Source organism: Camelina sativa, chromosome 18 (assembly GCF_000633955.1).
Source record: "Camelina sativa cultivar DH55 chromosome 18, Cs, whole genome shotgun sequence".
Taxonomy (NCBI): domain Eukaryota; kingdom Viridiplantae; phylum Streptophyta; class Magnoliopsida; order Brassicales; family Brassicaceae; genus Camelina; species Camelina sativa.
In genome coordinates, this window is record NC_025702.1 from 5830513 (window position 1) to 5850026 (window position 19514).

General features: G+C 34.1%; 3 protein-coding genes across 3 annotated transcripts; 2 read left to right on the top strand and 1 right to left on the bottom strand.

The window, feature by feature from the left end:
• Positions 8051-9030, top strand: LOC104763169. The gene is made up of 2 exons (XM_010486575.1): positions 8051-8561; positions 8636-9030. The coding sequence occupies exons 1-2, from the start codon at positions 8051-8053 to the stop codon at positions 9028-9030; spliced, it is 906 nt and encodes a 301-aa protein (XP_010484877.1).
• Positions 11718-14252, top strand: LOC104760651 (probable cysteine protease RD21B). The gene is made up of 5 exons (XM_010483609.2): positions 11718-12271; positions 12833-13068; positions 13177-13317; positions 13423-13872; positions 13965-14252. The coding sequence occupies exons 1-5, from the start codon at positions 11782-11784 to the stop codon at positions 14049-14051; spliced, it is 1404 nt and encodes a 467-aa protein (XP_010481911.1). The 5' UTR covers positions 11718-11781; the 3' UTR covers positions 14052-14252.
• LOC104760652 (ycf20-like protein) lies at positions 15061-16171 on the bottom strand. Its single transcript, XM_010483610.2, has 2 exons — positions 16052-16171; positions 15061-15762 (listed from the first exon to the last, which is right to left on the bottom strand). The coding sequence occupies exon 2, from the start codon at positions 15759-15761 to the stop codon at positions 15282-15284; it is 480 nt and encodes a 159-aa protein (XP_010481912.1). The 5' UTR covers position 15762; positions 16052-16171; the 3' UTR covers positions 15061-15281.

The following is a 19514-nucleotide window of genomic DNA, read 5'->3' on the forward strand; positions in this document are numbered from 1 at the left end:
TTTTTTTTTTTTTTTTTTAGGGAAAATGCCAAAAACTTCATCTTATTTTTATTTGGACGTTTAATACCTAATACTTTTTGGTTGGAATAAAAATACCCAATGTATTAAATTAATGTCAAATAAAACTTTGTTTTTTAAAGATTGGTAGAATCGAACACATGAATTAACGAATGTTAACTTGTGTGACGGAATTGCTAAACCGGAGTTCAATTTCAGTCCCACGGTTTTAATATATATATACAATCTGTTTACTTGCTAATGTAAATATATTGAAGTGGTGTAGTGGTAATGAAATTGAAACCCAATTTTAATATATATATATACACTCCACTTTGAATTATTTTTGTCACGTCTTGGACACCGAGCAAGCTTCTCATTTCAATGAATCTGATCAGAGCCAATGCCTTGGTCAAAATGTCAGCCTTATGTTCAACTCCAGGAACATGTTCTACATCCAACAGCTCCCTTTCAATAGATTCTTGTATAAAGTGATACCTCTTGTGATTGTGTTTGCTTCTACCATGAAACACATGGTCCTTGGTGAAAGCAATTGTTGATTTGTTGTCGTTGTTAATGGCAATATTTTCAGTCTTCCATCTTTTGACTTCACTTAAACGATTTTGCAGCCATATGGCTTGCTTTGCAGATTCTGTTGCAGCCATAAACTGTGATTCGCATGAAGATAGTGCAATTGTGTCCTGTTTCTGCATACACCAAGTGATTGGTGAGCTTCCAAAATAAAAGAAATGACCAGTAGTACTTCTTCCATCGTCAGGATTAATGTTGTGACTACTATCATTGTAGCCAACAATCTTCTTTAAGCCTCCTCGCATATATTTCAGATCATAACCTGTAGTTCCTCTAATATAACGAAGAATCTGTTTCATTATCTCTCCATGTGACTTTCAAGGATTCTGCATATATCTGCTCATAACTCCAACTACGAACGTTAGGTCTAGAAGCGTGTGTGTGTGTTAAATATCTCAGAAATCCTATGTTCCTCCTGAACCGAGTATGATCAATCTCTGTTTCTCCAAGAGCCTTCGAAACCTGCAAACCAAACTCCATAGGTATTACAGTCGAGTTACAACTCTCCAGACCAGCTTCCTCTAAGATTTTTTGTGCATATCCTTCTTGCCTGATATTGATCCCATCTTCTTCTTGATGAACCTCTATGCTGAGGTACTAATTGAGCTTACCGAGATTAGACATCTCAAACTTAGATGCCATTCCCACTTTAGACTCTTACATTACGTCAAGATTGTTGCACAAATTACTTTCAAAATCTGGTCCAGCTTTGTATTCCTTATGAGATATGATACACAAATTACATGTCATTTTTTGTTACAGCTTACCCATCGTTTTTATTATATTTTTTGACCATTGGTTTTAATTTTTTTAGATGGATTATTTTTTCAAGATTCTTTTCCATAGTTGTCACAAAAAAAGTGTGACCCTTCTTCATTTTTGATCTAAAACGTTTAAGTTGAGTTGGGTAATTATCTTTTATTTCTCTTAAGTGAAATTTAATAATAAATATTTGTAGTATTTATTTCTTAGAAACTAATGTTTCACTTCAATTTTATTTTTTATGGTTAGAATTTTATAAATACAATTACATAAATTTTTTTTTATTCCACCATGCATTAAAATCTTACTTCAATTCTAAATATTATTAACCCATTTTAAATTTTGGAATATGATATTTTTGGTTAAAATTTGAATAATAACATTATTACTAAAACAAATACATAGTATTTTTTTACTATTTTAATCTTTTTCATTTATGTTGCTTAATTCTTTTTTAGATAGTTATTATTTTATTATTTACTAATAAAATTATATATTTTTTTACTATTTTAAAATTTAATTAATTTTATTGAATTCGTTTTTATATATTTTTACTATTATTAATTATAAGTTATATATATGCAATGAATAAATGTTTAAAATTAGCCCTAGGATTTTAAACCGAACCGAAATAACCGAACCGATATTTTTGGTATTCGGTTTGGTTTCGGTTATGGCGGCTGAATTGATCGGTACAATTTTTTTTTTTCAAAAAAACCGAAATATTTCGGTTATTTCGGTTCGGTTTTCGGTTTACCGATTTTTTTTTTTTAATTTTTTTTTAAATATATTTTTTTAATTTTTTAGGAAAAAATTAATAAAACCGAAATTTACCCTAAAATAACCGAATTTACCCTAAAATAACTGAAATAACCGAAACTGAAAAAACTGAAATATTTGAAATAAAACCGAAAAACCCGAAATTATCTCTAAATAACCGAAAAATCCGATTTTTTCATGTTTTAAATCAAATTTCGGTTAATTTTGGTTTTAAAATTTTAAAACCGAATTAACCGAGAAACCGAAATAACCGAACCGAAATATATTTCGGTTCAATTCGGTAAGATTTTCAAATCTCAAATAAACCAAAAAACCGAAATAACCGAACCGAATTCACCGAAATAACCGAAGTCCCAAGCCTATTTAAAATAATAATTTTTAATATAAATATATATATATATATAGCATCGCTTATGTGGATGCTGATGTGGAGGAAAGAAAAGAGAAAAATTAACTTTATATATATACTAGATTAGGACCCGCCCGATGTGTGAGTTTATAATTTTTAAAATAAAATTAAATTTATCAAAGAATGTAAAGTAAATATTTTTAGTAAGTAAATAGATACACCGAGGTGTCCAATGTGATATTTGATGTAAAAGAGGCGACTCTACGGTTGAAACTATTAATCACGTTTTTATTTTAAATGTCCTCGTTCGTGTGAAGTTTGGGATTTATCTCTGACTCTGGTCTTGTCAGAGGGTTTACCATATGAGTCGGTGTACTCGAATTTGGACTTTGTTTTCTGGAGGGACGTCTCTCAACAGGGTGATCCTGATCAACTTCTTCAATTACCATGAATTTTATAGGCAATCTGGAAGGCCATAAAAAAAATCAAGGTTGAGAGAATAATATAACTACTCAGACTTTGGGCGATAATTCAGCCTGGGAATAGGCGCTCTCTTTTACGGCAGTAATGTCAGCTCCATCTTCGTATTCAGATGTCCAGGTTTCTTCACCTCGTTGTCAGATTGATGGTTCTTGGAAAGCAACCAATGTGCATTCATGATTGGGCTGGTGGTGTTGCATTAGTGAGGAGCGAACCTTGTTGTTGGAGGCAAGTGTCTAACACAGAGCCCCTCCCCCTGCATTCGGAGTTAAAAACGTTGTTGTGGGCCATTGAGCAGATACGTGTTGAAGGGATCGCTTGTCAACGTTTTGAGACTGATTGTGCTGAGTTACTCACTATGGTGAAATCTTCTGAATATTGATTGTCCTTCTCCAACTTGCTCGATGAGTTTAACTCACTGGAGTCTTTCTCACTATACTCCATCTCTTGGATCTCGCGTGCGTCAAATACGAAGGCGGATTGTCTTGCCCGTGCTTCGTGTTCTCTTATCTCTGAAGTTTCTTTTGTAAATCCTTTCCCTCCGGTTTGGGCGGCTAACCGAGAAATTTCCTTTTAATTTTTTGATTGAAAAAAAAAATAGTAAATAGATACACTTTTAATTAAAGAAAATAGATGTAGATGAGTTCAAAGTTATTAAAATAAAATTAAGTTCAACAAAAGAATATATATTTAGTTCTTTTCGTAAGTAAAAACACTATATAAAAGTAAAGAGATAATCTTTTAATTATAGAAAATAGTTGTTTTTTTTTTTGCTATAATACACTAATGTATATCCATTTACAAATCTACTATCTACATCACCACTAAAAGTATATAACCTTGTTGTTTTTTTTTGCTATAATACTCTTTAGTCTTTACTACTACCAACAAATTGTCTTGATGAACACATTAAAGAATATATTATATATCTCTTTACTTTAACATTTGTGTAGTTACAAAAATGAATATATTAATCTTACATACTCCTATCTTATACTCCCTCCGTTTCAAAATATAGGATGTTTTAGAGAAGTTTTTTATTTTATAATATAGGATGTTTTCAAGTTTCTATGCAACTTTTAGATTAGTTTAGTATTTTATATTATGCAGTATTGTTTCTGATTGGTTGAACTTGTTAAAAGTAAAAACTTCTTAATCTGCGTGCTTTAGTTAAAACATCCTATATTTTGAAACAAAGGGAGTATATTATAATAGCAATCTTTTTGAATAAATTATTTTATTGGTGAAAAAAATATGAGACAATCTTTTTTTTTTCAACAATTTTTCTTTGTGTAAAGGTGGGTATTTACATTTTTTTTAGAAACAGTAAATAATTGTATAATTTTCACAATCATTTTTTATATATAAAAAGTAATTTTTTCTTGTAAAATTTGCAACTTAAAATTAAAATAAGTAAACAATATTATAATTTTGAATTTTATGATATATATATATATATATAATTTCCTTATAATAATTTTTCTAAATTTTAAAACTGTTTAAATATTTGAAATAAAATTAGGTTTTCTTTTCTCTATTTTACTTTTATATAAAACCTTTTTATGGTAGGTTTTGAATTTTTACATTTTTCTTTTTTATATTTTTAATAAATTCAAAATTGACATTTGTCAATATCTGAATGATACAATTGACACATGTCGCGATCTTGTTAATGAGTAATTTTGACATCAAACTTTATATAATGAGATATATATATAGATATTGTATTTATAGTTATTTGCAACTTTTCAGTATTTTTTTTGGTCAATTATTAAAGTCTCTAAATCTTTCAAAAAGATGAATTACATCCAAATGAAGATGAAATATAAAAAAGCAAATGCCAAAATATCTAGCAAATGAAGATTACACTAGGGATAAATTGAAGAAAACTCTATAAAAAAAATGAACCAAAATTTTATTTAAAAGGTCTTGAGAACTTCTTGAATGACTGCATGTGTAACGCGAAAGGGTTAAAACTCTGCCACAAATGCAAAAAAAAAAAAAAAAAAAAANTTCGAGAGGGACATTCTCACAATACCGTTGACGTTTTGTCATATAATCCATTCTAAATTAGAGAAGAGTTTTTGTAAGAGAGTCTCAAAGCTGATGCCTAGGAGAGGACACTCAGCCCTAAATATACCCAAAGAATATATTCTAATAAAAAATAGGAGTTATAAGCTTCTAAAGTCATCTACATAGGATTTTAAACTTCCAATTGTGATTAGACACTTCACTAATTAACATTTTCTAAAATCTCCAGAATTTTCTATATTAATAATTATTTTAAACAACCAATCAGGATTTGACATGTCATTCATTAACATTTTTTAAAATTACAGAATTTTTTAGAAAAAAAAAATTTAAATTTATGGAAATAAAAGAACTATGCACAATATCCCACATCGGCTAGAAAATTTTAGACAATGGTTCATAACCAGTATAAATAAGATTAATATGCTTCCAACAATGAATGAGCATGAAAGCTTGATTTATCAGGCGTCCAAGTTTAAAAGTATATTCGGTTTAATCCTGTTTTTTATTTGATCAAATTAAAACTTTAAAAAGTTTCAAAAAAATAAATTATAATATTTAAAATTTTTAAAAGTTTTAATATTATAAATATTGAAACTTTTAAAAGTTCTTAGCTTTTAAAAAGTTTTTAAATATTATAATTTTTAAATTTTAAAAGTTTAAAATATTATAAATATTGAAACTTTTTAAAAGGTTCAAAATTTATATTTCGAAACCTTTTAAAAGTTTAAAATATTATAAATATTTATGTAAAACATAAATTATCTTATTTATCTACGTTTGTACTTTTATTTCTTATGAGCTGTAAAACATATTTTTGTGTATGATTTTATAGATAAGTTGATATTTTTCATTAATTTTTTATTTTTATCATATTTTTTATTTTTATGAGAAAAGAAATGATATTGTTCTTGGAGTTTGATGGATTAACAAGTTGTGTGGTAGTCTAAAAAAAAAATTTTTAGTGGAAGAAAGTGAAGAAGTTGACGAGGACGAAGAAGAAAAAGAGTATAGCAAAGAACCAGACGGTAAAAGTAATGATGTCGATTACCACAAAATTTGACAATATAAATGACAACAAAGAATATGAAGAATAAGAAAACATTGAATAAAAAACACGAAAACATAGGTGGTAACAATCAATTAAATATGAAAACGAGTTAAATTCATGATGATAAAATTGTTTTGTTTTTCTGGTGGTCAAAGAAATGGTTTAGGATAGGTGAGGTCATCAGTTTAATTCGCTTCGCCTGGATGTCGAATTAATATCATGATTTTTTTTATCAGATTTGATTTTATAACACAACTAATTTTTATATTTCAAAAAATTGTGTATCTGAAATTTAACTTTTTCTTTAATACTAATTTAATTTTTTTTATAAGATAATATTTTACTACCATCATCAATCATATATAGTTTTCATCAAAATATATCAAATATACCCACACGTAGTGTGGGTTCAAAACCTAGTTATAGAAAAAAACTTATGTTCTGTATATTTGGAGAATTTTTTGAGGACAAAAAATAAAACAAAAACATTAATTTAAGGTTGGACGACATAAATAATCGAGGAAATCAATATGGAGTTGGTGTGAAAAGGGTGAATGTACCATTTCATATGCACCAATAACCAAGTATGGTAGAGATGTTGATGAGCACAATAGCTATAGAAGAAAAAATACATTCTAATACTCCATGTTCCTTACTATTCACTGTTGGAATGCAATCCAAGTCCCACATCAGAAGTTTGATAAAACTATCATTAATATATAAAGGGTTAGGGTCAATCTACTAATTGCCAATTGGTTTTTAGTTAGAAGCCCAAGATAAGCCCAAAATTTAACATGGTATCAGAGCCCAAGATTAAAATTCTGGTGGATCTAGAAAAGTGGATACAGACATGCCTTTTGTTAACCCGAATAATGGGGGTCCAAGAAGGGGTTTATTATTGGTCCAAGTGGGATCGGTTCGAGATGAAGTTATCATCTCGAGGAGGCGTGTTAAAATCCAATATTTGGTCCTTGGTTTGAAGGGGAGATTGTTGGAATGCAATCCAAGTCCCATATCTGAAGTTTGATAAAACTATCATTAATATATAAAATGTTAGGGTCAATCTACTAATTGCCAATTGGTTTTTAGTTAGAATTCCAAGATAAGCCCAAAATTTAACATTCACATGGAGAAGTAACTGGATTACTTTGATCAATAGTATTGCACGTACATGACGGAAAAGATGAATTGTGTGTTTTCAAAGATGTCATCAAGTTGATATATTTTCTCATTTTACTTGGGAAACAAATCTATGCAATGGTAGTGCTTCTAATAGGATCTAGCTAATCACATATTAGAAAGAATGAAAAAGAGTTCTTGTTGAAATTCTTTCCAAAGTAAAAGACGATAAATATTAGGAACATGTAATTTAGTTTTAAGTAAGGAGCTAACTAATGAATCATTTTCTGAGGCATGGCAAGATTATTTAAAGGATAAATAATGCCTTGACTGTTATTCTCTGTGAGTGTCACTATAATGCCATTGCCTATGACCTAAAAATCAGCCAGGAGGTCACAAATAATATTTTTTATATAGGAGGTCACAAATATTGTTGATCGACCAGTGCATCATACGTGTAAGGAGGACCACTGAAAACTCAGTCCAAAACTCAGTCCAACAAACAAAGTTGGGCCTTGAAGATATGATCAAGCCCAATGCAGTGTGTTTACTCACTCTGGTCTCTAACGGTAACAAAGGAAAAGTACTCATCCCATGTGCTCTGCAATGTACGGACGTGACAACAAATACAGCTCACACTATGGTCCAAACAAGAAACCAATTCTCTGCTCTTGCCTCACCGATCTTGTGCAACTGATGGAGACACTTGTCAGACATCTACTTACTTTGTAATCATTAGGTCATCATGTGTCTCCTCCTATATAAAGCAATGTGATGTAACCTGAAGTATTATCTAAGAAGAAAAATATCTTTGAGCCACCATTACTCTGTTTTAACCTAGAGCTTCATCTCTTGCTTTCATGGTATCAGAGCTCTGGTAGTACGCCTCAATGACTACAACAGAGTCTTTTTCTTCCGCTCCTCTTTCTATATCTCAGGTTGTGACTCTCAAGCTTATTGAATCCAACTACCTACTATGGAAGAATCAGTTCGAGTCCTTTCTTTCTCCACAATTGTTGTTGGGCTACGTCAATGGCTCAATCTCTCGTTTGGAAACTACTCGTTCTGTTACTGGTGTTGTTGGGGTCACCATAGAGCCTAATCCGGACTTTACCAAGTGGGTTCGAAATGACCAGCTTGTCGTGGCATGGATCTTCAGCTCTCTGTCTGAACCTGCCTTGCGTGTAGTCTATGGTATGCAATCTTCTCAAGAGGTATCGACTGCTCTCGCTAATAAGTTTAATAGAGTGTCTACTACTAGGAAGTTTGAACTTCAGAATCGCCTACGTGTTTGTATTAAGCTAGGAAGAACTATGGAAGAGTATCTTAGCGAACTTAAGCAAATCTTCGATCAGCTTGACTCTATTGGTTTTCCTATGACCGATTTAGAGAAGATTCATGGTTTATTGTCTGGATTAGAAAAAGAATTAATGTTTCTACGGTTATTGAACATTAATTCAAGACTTACTCCTCAGCTTCATCGGTTACACCTCAAAGTAGCTACTTTGACAGAGGAGGTTCTGGTAACCGCGGTGGCAGATCTGGTGGTGGCTACAAAGGTCGTGGCAATTACTCCACTCGGGGTCGTGGTTTTCAACAACATGGTCGCGATACACCTGGACAAGATGGTCAGCACAAGATGACAGGATCCTCTAAACCAACCTGTCAAATTTCTGGCAAGTATGGTCACAGTGCACATGATTGCTACAACCGCTTCAATGAAGACTATGTCCAACAACAGGCTACAGTTTTAGCTGCTATGCGTATCTTTGAGGGTAATGGTCTCACTAACGGCACTGAATGGCTCCCTGACAGTGGCTCTACGGCTCACATCACAAACTCCACCGCCAACCTGCAACAGATATCTTAAAATACGACTTGTAAGTAAACAGTTTTGTTAACCAATTATATTAACTCAAAACGAAAAAGTCCCACTATGTGTCTTCTCCACGCAAGAGAAAGTTTCATTTTCTTCGTTTCTTTTTTCAATAATACAGTTTCTTATTCTAATGTGAATGATGATAAACTACAATGGGTATTGCTATTTTTATGTAACTACAATGGGTATTGCTATTTTTATATTAACTCTAAAATTTTAGTGGCCCCATAGGAATCTCTTATAACATAAACGATGCCATGAGCCAATCAAAATATTATAATGATATAACATGTTAAATATAAAAGGCTATTATACAAAGTATTTTTTAATATCTCAAGTTTTTTTTTTGTTTTTTTTGTCAACAAAAAATTAACTCAAACAATGAATGAGAAAGAATATCTCAAGTCCTTCTTATAATATATTTTAACAACCACTACTAAGAGCATCTCCATTGGATGCATTTAAGCAAAGTTGCTAAAAACATTAATTTTGAATAAAAGTGAATAAAAGTGAAGTTAACAAACTTAAGAAATTTTCTGTTTTTATGGATTGGCAGTATCTAATATTGTGGTCCTTAATTCAAATTTAATATTTTGAAAATTATTATAGTATAATAAATTTTGTTTAATATTTTTAATATTGTATATTTATAAAAACTTGAAAATGAATATACTGCATGAACAAGTCATGAAGAATCTGCAGAGTAACTTCCGACTTCGACTTAACTCGAACTTCAACTCTCACAGAGTTCCAAAGCCCAGCCTTGGCGAGCTCTTCAACACCTTCTGTTTGTGTAGCTGAAAAGAGGTCAGTCCTCCTCTGCTTTGGCAAGCGAGAGAATATGTAATTCACCTGCTTCTGGAACCCCATCTCCAAAAGTCTATCCTAAACTTATTTGTTGCACTGAAGTTGCTGGTTTCCAGGAGATAAGATAACAATGTCAAACTAGTACTACTTATTCAACTGGACTTTTCTCAAAGATCTAGCAGAAGAACAAAAAACCAAGAAAAGTACAAAAAATATTCAACGAAATCTCCGAGAGGTGGTACACAAAAAGAAACACAAAGTAACTAGCCAATAACAGAAAGCAATGTGGTGATCGGAAACAGGCTTTGGTGGGCTCAAGAGGAGAATCACAAAATGTGAAAATAAAAAATCAGGCCAAAGAAAAACTTCAAGAATAGGTTCCCATTTCGCAGAATATTATACAGTCATTGATATAACACATGGAACCAAGTGGCAAGTACAAGAACCAAGTGGCAGTCATTGATATTATACAGTCATTGTAAGTTTCACAAACACAACATTAGTGTGTTATTCAAGACTGCCTACTTACGAAACATATTAACTAATGCTCTCTGTTAGAGTAGCTTCACACAAACTGTATGATCAAAAACTTCAAAACATTGCAGGAGTAGATAGATAATTAAATTAATAATTAAATTTCATCAAACCATTAGTTTCTTGAATTCTATTTTAATTAATAATTAAATTTTCTAGGATATTCAAAACGAGGTTGGATAAAAACTTTTGAACTCGGACAAAAATTTGTAACCCGAATCGAAATTTTCATACCTAAACCTATAGTGAATTATAAAATAATTTAAAGGAAATCAAAAATTTTTATACTAAATAATCCAAACCAAATAAAATTGAATCAAACTAATCAAAAATTATCTGAACCAAAAAATCGTCTAAAAATAAAAACTTAAAATATTTGAACCAAAATAATATTTTATCTCGAATAGAAATTTTTCTAAAATCCTAAAAACCCAAATTCGGAATAACTAGAACCCTTATTTAAAAAATCGCTATGTGCTAGGTGCTAGTCGAGCGATGAGAGTAGACCTAGCGTCTAGTAAAGAAATTGAAGATTAAACAAAGATTAATCGAACTATAGTTTTAAGCTATTTTATTAAATTAATAATAAATAATAGATATGATATTAATTATATGGATAGTTTGGTTCATGTTAGTTGAAAAAGATACGAATACAAAACTGTAATATTATTTTCAAAATTGTAGTAAACACATGAGAAGATAATACTTAAACATTTTGAAAAGTGGAATGAACTCTTCACAAAATTACATTCCTATTTCCATCCTACAATTTTTTTTTTCAATTCACCTTATTTATTCACCTTGCCTCTGCTAATTAAACAAAACTTTTAAAACAAAAATAAAGAAACGTATAACTAAGTAATAATGATGCTTATTTCAGAAACAGCTAGGTAAAAGAATCCAGTATCATGTATAGATGAATAAATCTTATGTTATTAATTTTATAAATAGTTTTATTTATAATATTTCCAAATAACTAAATTTTAATATAGATATATATAGAGGATTACTTATAAAAAGAAATCCAAAAGTGGAAAAGGTAAGAAATAATTTACTAATCACTCTTATTCATTCTCACCTCCATCAAAAATAATTGAATCTTCACAAATTATTTTTCTTTTCATTTTGAACCTACAACTTCTCTTTTATTTGTTTAACCGCCGAATTTCTTATAATTGGCTCCACTAGCCCCACACAAACAAATTAAAAACAAAAAAAAAACAAAACCCAAATACTTTTCTTAGAACTTTGAAAAGTGGACCCAAAATTAATTAATAATTAATTATGACGCTAATTGAGTTTCTCCTTTAAATATACACAAATCTCTCTTGTCTCGATCAAACAAATCGTCTAAAAACATTTCATCTTCATCTTCATCTTCATCTTCTTCTTCTCCAAAAAATGGGATTCGTAAAGTTATCTCCGATGATCCTTCTCTTAGCCATGATCGGCGTTTCATATGCCATGGACATGTCTATCATCACATACGACGAGAAACACCACATCACCACCACCACCACCGTGACAAGCCGTAGCGACGCGGAGGTTGAGAGAATCTACGACGCGTGGTTGGTAGAACATGGGAAGAAGAAGATGAACCAGAATAACGTTCTTGGTGCAGAGAAGGATCAACGGTTCGAGATCTTTAAAGATAACCTCCGTTTCATCGATGAACATAACACCAAAAACCTCAGTTATAAACTCGGTTTAAACCGGTTCGCTGATTTGACCAACCAAGAGTACCGATCTATGTACCTTGGTGCTAAACCGACCAAGAGGGTTTTGAAAACCAGTGATCGGTATGAGGCGCGTGTTGGTGACTCCCTTCCTGATTCCGTTGACTGGAGAAAAGAAGGTGCCGTCGCCGATGTCAAAGATCAAGGAAGCTGCGGTATGATCTCTTTCTTTTTTTTTTTGGTTTATTTTTTGGATTAAAAAAAAAAAAGAATCTGGAAAAAATCCCACAAATTCCTGAACTTTTTAACGGACGAATCTATTTTTTATTTTAAAGAATTGAAATGTGTTTATGTGAAAAGTATCGAAAATTTTGGATTGTTTCATAATCTATTTTTTTTCTCAAAAAACTTTGATAAAGATTTCGGACATATATTGAAACTTGTCCGGGGAATGATGAGTTTGGTCTTAAGTGTTGACTTTTACTTTTAGGTGTACGTTTCGCTAAACCAAGAATTTGAAATATATGGAGATGCATAATTATGGTCAAATCTGGGAAAATTACTAAAGTTTTTGATGATACGTTTGTGTTTAACGTTTGGTAGGACCTTATGGTCATTGAACTTTAAAGACTTTATGGACCCATACGAGATTTGCTTTTTTCAAGAATTTAAAAGGACTGACTGGTGGGGACGAATATTTTGGTTGGTTGGTATATATGTTAGCGTTTGATTGTGACAGTTTGATTGATTGTAACTAATCTTCTCTTGTTTATTAGGGAGTTGTTGGGCGTTCTCAACTATTGGAGCCGTGGAAGGAATAAACAAGATTGTGACAGGAGATTTAATCTCTTTGTCTGAACAAGAACTGGTTGATTGTGACACATCGTATAACCAAGGTTGTAATGGAGGTTTGATGGACTATGCCTTTGAGTTTATCATCAAAAATGGTGGTATTGATACCGAACAGGATTATCCATACAAGGCTTCTGATGGTCGTTGTGATCAGAACAGGGTTAGTTTAGTTTTTGTTTGGTTTTGTGCATTTTTGTTTTGTGAAACCTCAAATCATTAGGCTTTGAAACTGAAGTTTTCTCTGTTTCTTTTTTTGTTATGGTTGCAGAAAAATGCAAAGGTTGTCACAATTGATTCTTACGAGGATGTGCCTGAGAACAGCGAGGCGTCTTTAAAGAAAGCATTGGCTCACCAGCCTATTAGTGTCGCCATTGAAGCTGGTGGTCGTGCTTTCCAGCTCTACTCTTCGGTATGAGATAATATAACTCAATTGTTTCAAGAAAATGCTAGGCAAGCATTTGCACTATCTTGATTTTGAAGATGTTAAAATGTTGGTTGGTCTTTTTATTTTCAGGGTGTATTTGATGGAATCTGTGGAACGGAGCTAGACCACGGAGTTGTGGCTGTAGGTTACGGAACTGAGAACGGAAAAGACTACTGGATTGTGAGAAACTCATGGGGAAACAGATGGGGCGAGAGCGGATACATAAAGATGGCACGTAACATCGCAGAGCCAACTGGAAAGTGTGGTATCGCGATGGAGGCTTCGTATCCAATCAAGAAAGGTCAGAACCCGCCAAACCCTGGCCCGTCACCACCATCTCCCATTAAGCCACCAACCCAATGTGACAAATATTTCTCTTGCCCTGAGAGCAACACTTGTTGTTGTCTCTTCAAGTACGGTAAGTACTGCTTCGGTTGGGGATGTTGCCCGGAAGAAGCTGCTACTTGCTGCGATGATAACTCTACATGCTGTCCTCATGACTACCCGGTTTGTGACACTAACCGTGGAGCCTGTTTGAAGGTTAGTTTCTTTATACCACTATTGGTATCAAGAGCATTGACTTTTGTTGATGAATATTTTAACTGATTTTGAAATGTTTGTGGTTTTGGCAGAGCAAGAACAGTTCGTTGAGCGTGAAGGCTCTCAAGCGTACACACGCAATACCGTTCTGGGCAAAGAGCAGAAAGCACATTGCTTAAGAGAAAGCTTTGAAACATTGAGGATTCATCAAAAGCATTTTATGTTGTTGTTCAAATTTTAAAAATTGCTGATTCTGCTGCTGAGGTTTTCTGTACATATAAAATCTCTCCCTAAGTTGCATTCAGTTTCATCATTGTTAAAGTAACAAAACTCAAAACATATGGGTTCGGTTATTGAATCTCTTTCAACTTTGCTATTTATCGAGATCTATTATGGATATAAAATTCACTTTTCATTCTCACTTTGCTATATTTGGATTTGAGTTTTTCCCTCCACTCACAAATTACCAACTAGGCATATCTATTTAAAACACTAATGACCAATGCTCGAAAGAATTTTTTTTGGTCTTGGAGTGGACGACATATAGTGAATGATGAGTCACTAAATGATGTGTTTAGTGGCTTTTCTGTCGTGAATCAAGAAATGCCGAGTTTGTCTATGATTGGGATTTGGGACTTTCAGAGAATAGACAGAGCAATGTTGGCTCCGGTGACTAAAGCTTTAACACCTATAGCTAATATAAGTGTTGAGAGAGTCAGGTTTTGTATCATACACCAAACTCTTCGTTGTTATATTGGGTTAAAAAAACTTAAAGAGCTACATGTTTAGGACCAGTGATTTTCCTTTCTCTGTGAACTCAGACACTTGGATACTTCTCTGCCTGAGCCAGTGTTTTATGAATCTCCAGTCTTGTTCGACAACACTCAATTCTTCTCTCTCTCTCTCTCTCTCTCTCTCGAATGATTAAGTCACTCCCAGGATGATATTGGAGTAGTGAAGTATTCTCTGAAAGCAACAAAGTTGGCTCAGTCTAATGCTTCTCAGGGGGGATACAGTATTACAGTTCATCAAGAGATGCAATGTCCTTAGCCGAGAATGCCTTCTTCCATCCATCCATCCATTCATCATGTCTCTTAGCTACTTCTCTTATCAACACTGTTTTGCAGTGTACTCGCCGTTTTTCGTTCTCACGGCAGGACACGTTGACCTTGCAGCACAAACAAGAGAAGGCAAAGTATTTCACATAGCTAACAAGAAATAACCCTTTAGCATACTACAGATTCTCTCTAACTTTGAAGTTTTCGGTTGCTTGAATACAAAAATTATGATAACAATATTACATCAAGGGAAAAAAAAAAACATGTAACGGAGTTCTCAAACGATTCCAAAAGCTTGATTTTAATCTTTACATCTACACTTTGAATCTCTTTCTGTCGTGCAAACAAAAGTCAGCTAGCCAGCTTGAACGCGTCAATAAAGAGACCATAAGTGAAACCCATCTTGAAATTATTAAGTAGAGCAATCGGAAACGTCACCGTGGTACGACTATAGTAGAACCTAGTCGCATACTCTGTCAAAAGAACACACAAAACCGCAGCGATAACATCATTCACACCTAAAGCACCAAACGACAGAGAGATAGTCTGCGCGACATAGAACCCACCTAACAACGAGATTCCTCCGAAAAGCGTTCTCCTTGATGGCTTCTTGAAGTAATTCCTAGAGATTTCAGGAACCGATCTTATAATGTCGATCAATCTTCTTGGAGTTGGACCACCTTCAGTCTCTTGCAAAGCTCTAACCCTTCTTGCAATTTTCCTCTTACATTTTGATGGCGACAACACAGACGTTCCAAAACTCTGCCACTGATGATGATTAAGGACTAAACTGTTCAAGTTGGTGGAGATGAAACTCAAAGAATGTGCCATCCTGAAAACAATCAATATCCAAGAAACCTTTTTTATCTGAATGCAACAGGGAAAATGTCAAAAATTTCAACTCTTTTTCATTACCATTATAAAACAAGCCAAGAAGCTTGTTTCTTAGTAAATTCTAAAAATAAATTGAATAATGCTTCTTCAAGAAACAAGATCTTGGAAAAGAATGCGCAAAAACAGTGCGATTGCAACGAAATTAAGGGTCACATTTCCTAAAACATAAGTATCTAAAATCTAGGTGAAGTATGAAATCAAACACAGGACTTGGGAAAAGGAATTACCAACACGAGGGAGATCGAAGAAGCTTGCTTAAGATGAATTAATGGAGCGAGAAGAAGAACCAACAAGGGTTTTGAAGCATTAGATTTTTTTTTTTTAAGTCTGGATTTATCTAATTACAGATGAAGAAGAAGCCACTTGAGTTGGGCCCTTCAATTATAATTTATCTAAATTGCGTTCAAATGGATAATTATCATAATTTACTCAAAGTTTTTGATTAATCCGAACTTTCACTAATTCGAATTTTTGGTTTTTAGTTAGTTTGGGAAATTTTATATAAAAACTAAAAAAAGTGTAAAACTGATAATTTAGATTTATTTTATTTAAAAGTTAATATCTAAGAAAATTGATTAATTTGTTGTTTATCCTTGGGGCCAAATGCCCGATCTGCTCGGTACATGTAGATTAGATCATGATTATTTATCTAGTCCTGGTGAAAAAACTGGTCCAAATGTATTCTATCGAATCCAACTCAAACCGAGAGGAACCGAAACCGAATTAAAATTGACGTACTAACCAAATGGATACGAAACTCAATAACCGAAAAAAAAATCAAAACTGAATCAAATCGAATGGATATCTGAATTATACCTAAAAATATTAGCTAATTTTATAACAAGTAGATAAAAACAATACGTGTACAACCAAAAAACTACCAGAATAACTGAACCAAAAACCTTGAAATTATCTAAAATTTACCGTTAGTTACCCAAATAAAACAAAAATACTTTATATCCAAAAAACTGACAAATATCTAAACATACCTCTAAAAATCCGAAAACAAAATTACTCGAAAATCCGAAGATATCCAAAATTACTCGAAAATCCAAAAATACCAAACCAAAATTCTAAAAAAAAAAAAGAATAATTAATAAGCCCAAAATTCAAATTATCCGAAAACAAAAATACTAAACCAAATATCTGAATGCCTAGAAATAAATATTTCTACCGTTTTATACACGCAAATGATAGATAAACAACATCAGTCTTAAAAGGGAGAAAAACGGACCATGCCAATATAGAATTAAACACCTTAAACCATGTTAGATCATCTCCATCACTTTTGTCAGTTGATCTATTTAATTCTTGAGGTGAGCACGTTATGCACGAGCAAAGCAATCAACAACGTATTTATATTACAAAGAAAGAACTATAGGATCGAACTAATGAATCTTCAAGATCATTCAATTAGCTGTTGCTTAATCAAAATTGTGACAGTTCGACCAGAAAAGAAAAATAATCTAAAGTTTCCTCATTCTCAAGATAGACGTATTGCATTGGTTGATTGATGATCTTTTTCACTTACTTCACCTACAAAAATGAATGATAATTTGATGAATTACATACTATCTCGAGATTAACTAAGATTACAAAATTATAAAACTAGATTAAAATAAACTCACATCTACAAAGTTAACACGAACCAGAGAATCTCATATGAGATAGAGATAGAAATCATGTTGTCGAACTTTTTTCTCCATGACTTGGTAACCTCCATGCCCACCTACAAGTTTAAACTTATATTCACCTGCCTTTTTCCGGTCTCCGGATCGCAATAAGATTTCAATATTCTTCATACCACATCAGGAATATGCACACAGACTAGTCTGGTCGTACCTTTGTTGGAAGAACATTTTTTCAAGCTAGCTGTTGACTATTTCGAAAGGGTAAATTTGTTCATCAATGAGGAAGTTTATAAATAATTGGATGGTTTAAGGCGTGAGCTCCGTCATCTAGAAAGCGACCATTAATTTCCAAGATCTTCCACTTTGCAACACAACAAAGACAAGTGCCAAGTCTACTGAACATGATTTTTAATCCTAGTTTGGGTTTAGTCCGTGTTGATGTATGAAACCGACAATATTAATAATACGAATCTTAATGGGAATAAATCGGAACTAGTCCTTTTATTAATGTTGAATTGAAGTGAGGGTTTACGGAAAATGACAATCAAGGAGCTAAGCGCAGTTAATATGAAAATAATTGTTCTTCTCTCTCTAATTGCCCAAAAAGTGGATCATTTTCTCTGACAACGACCTCTGGTATTTATAGTGGGTCATTGTCCTAGGGCTTCTTCTGTCCCTTCGTAAAATGACGATTTTACCCCTGCGGCCAGATGGGCCAAATCCAAGACCTCAGGCCCAAAACTTCGTAGGATCTCATGTTTGGGCTTCTATAAATGTTGGGGGCAAAGCCCATATCCAACAATGGTCCCCCCTAGTCCGATGTGCGATGGCTTGCTTGAGCCCCTCGGGTACAGTTATGTGTCTCTAGGTCCGTCTTGCAGAAGGAACAAAAGATTTTTAAGAGCTTGAAGGCCTCCCGGAAGGTTCCTGGATGAATAGCGCATTGCACACGTTTTTCGAGGCATCCGGGATGAATAGTGCATTGCGCACGTTTTTCGAGGCATCCGGGAGATTCCGGGATGAATAGCGCATTGCGCACGTTTTTCGAGGTCCGTTGGGCTTTAAAACGGGAAGTTTTGCGTGTTCTGTATGTTTCCTGTGGCGCGGGAAGTGGAGACAGCTTAAAAATTAGGGTTTTCCTTTTTATCTCAGTCAACGCGCTGGTCCTCCCATATAAATATGTCTCCTTGACTTTCTTTTACTTCTTATCTCCTTCTTCTCTTCCAAAAGGTAAATTCTTTTCTTTCTCTCCCTTATCTTCTTCTTCTTCTTTTTTTTTTTGTTTTTCCGACTTTGGCATGTAAGGCCATGGTCTCGCCAGATTCGTCTCCGCCGCCGCCGCGGAGGGTCCTCCCCTAGCCGCCTCAGGCCTGCGCCGCCGGTTCCTCGTCCGTTGATGAGGTTGGTTTGGTCCGCCGGTGTCGCCATCTTGCGCTCCAGATCTGGGCCTCCGTCGCTCCTACTCCTCCGTCGCTCCACTTCCACACGCTCCTTGTCGGACAGCCGCTCCCCGACCAGCCAGATCTGGCCGAATCCGCCGATTGCTTCTCACCCTGGCGCACCACCGTGCTCGTCGTCCGGACCAGGACCGTTAGGCGTCCTGGTCCCGCATGCCGTGATGTCGTGTGTCGTCATCCGGACCAAGACCGTTAGGCGTCCTGGTCCCGCCTGCCGTGACGCCGTGTGTCGTCATCCGGACCAGGACCGTTAGGCGTCCTGGTCCCGCCTGCCGTGATGCCGTGCCTTATCGTCCGGATCTGGACCGTGAGGCGTCCCGATCCGATTCCCACACGAGACGCGTTGATGGCGTGCAGTGGACATGCGGTGGAGATTGACGGCGCACTTGGTGAGACGGTGGTGCGGTGTGCCGCGGCGAGGTGGATTACTTGGTGGCGAGATTTACACGGGGCGTGCCGATTTTGATACGAGGAGTGCTCTTTTCTATTCGAGGCGTGCTGGATTCTTGGGCGAAGTAGTGAAGAGGTGAGCTCCAAGATTCGCGGTGGAAAGGTGGAGATTTTGAAGGTAGAGATTCAAATGAATGTTGTTGGAGCGATGG

Coding starts and splice junctions, on each gene's coding strand:
- LOC104760652 (XM_010483610.2), bottom strand. CDS start 15,761: ATGGCACATTCTTTGAGTTTCATCTCCACCAACTTGAACAGTTTAGTC.
- LOC104760651 (XM_010483609.2), top strand. CDS start 11,782: ATGGGATTCGTAAAGTTATCTCCGATGATCCTTCTCTTAGCCATGATC. Junction 13,069..13,176: donor GTCGTTGTGATCAGAACAGG/GTTAGTTTAGTT, acceptor TTATGGTTGCAG/AAAAATGCAAAGGTTGTCAC. Junction 13,318..13,422: donor CTTTCCAGCTCTACTCTTCG/GTATGAGATAAT, acceptor TTTTATTTTCAG/GGTGTATTTGATGGAATCTG.
- LOC104763169 (XM_010486575.1), top strand. CDS start 8,051: ATGACTACAACAGAGTCTTTTTCTTCCGCTCCTCTTTCTATATCTCAG. Junction 8,562..8,635: donor CGATTTAGAGAAGATTCATG/GTTTATTGTCTG, acceptor CTTACTCCTCAG/CTTCATCGGTTACACCTCAA.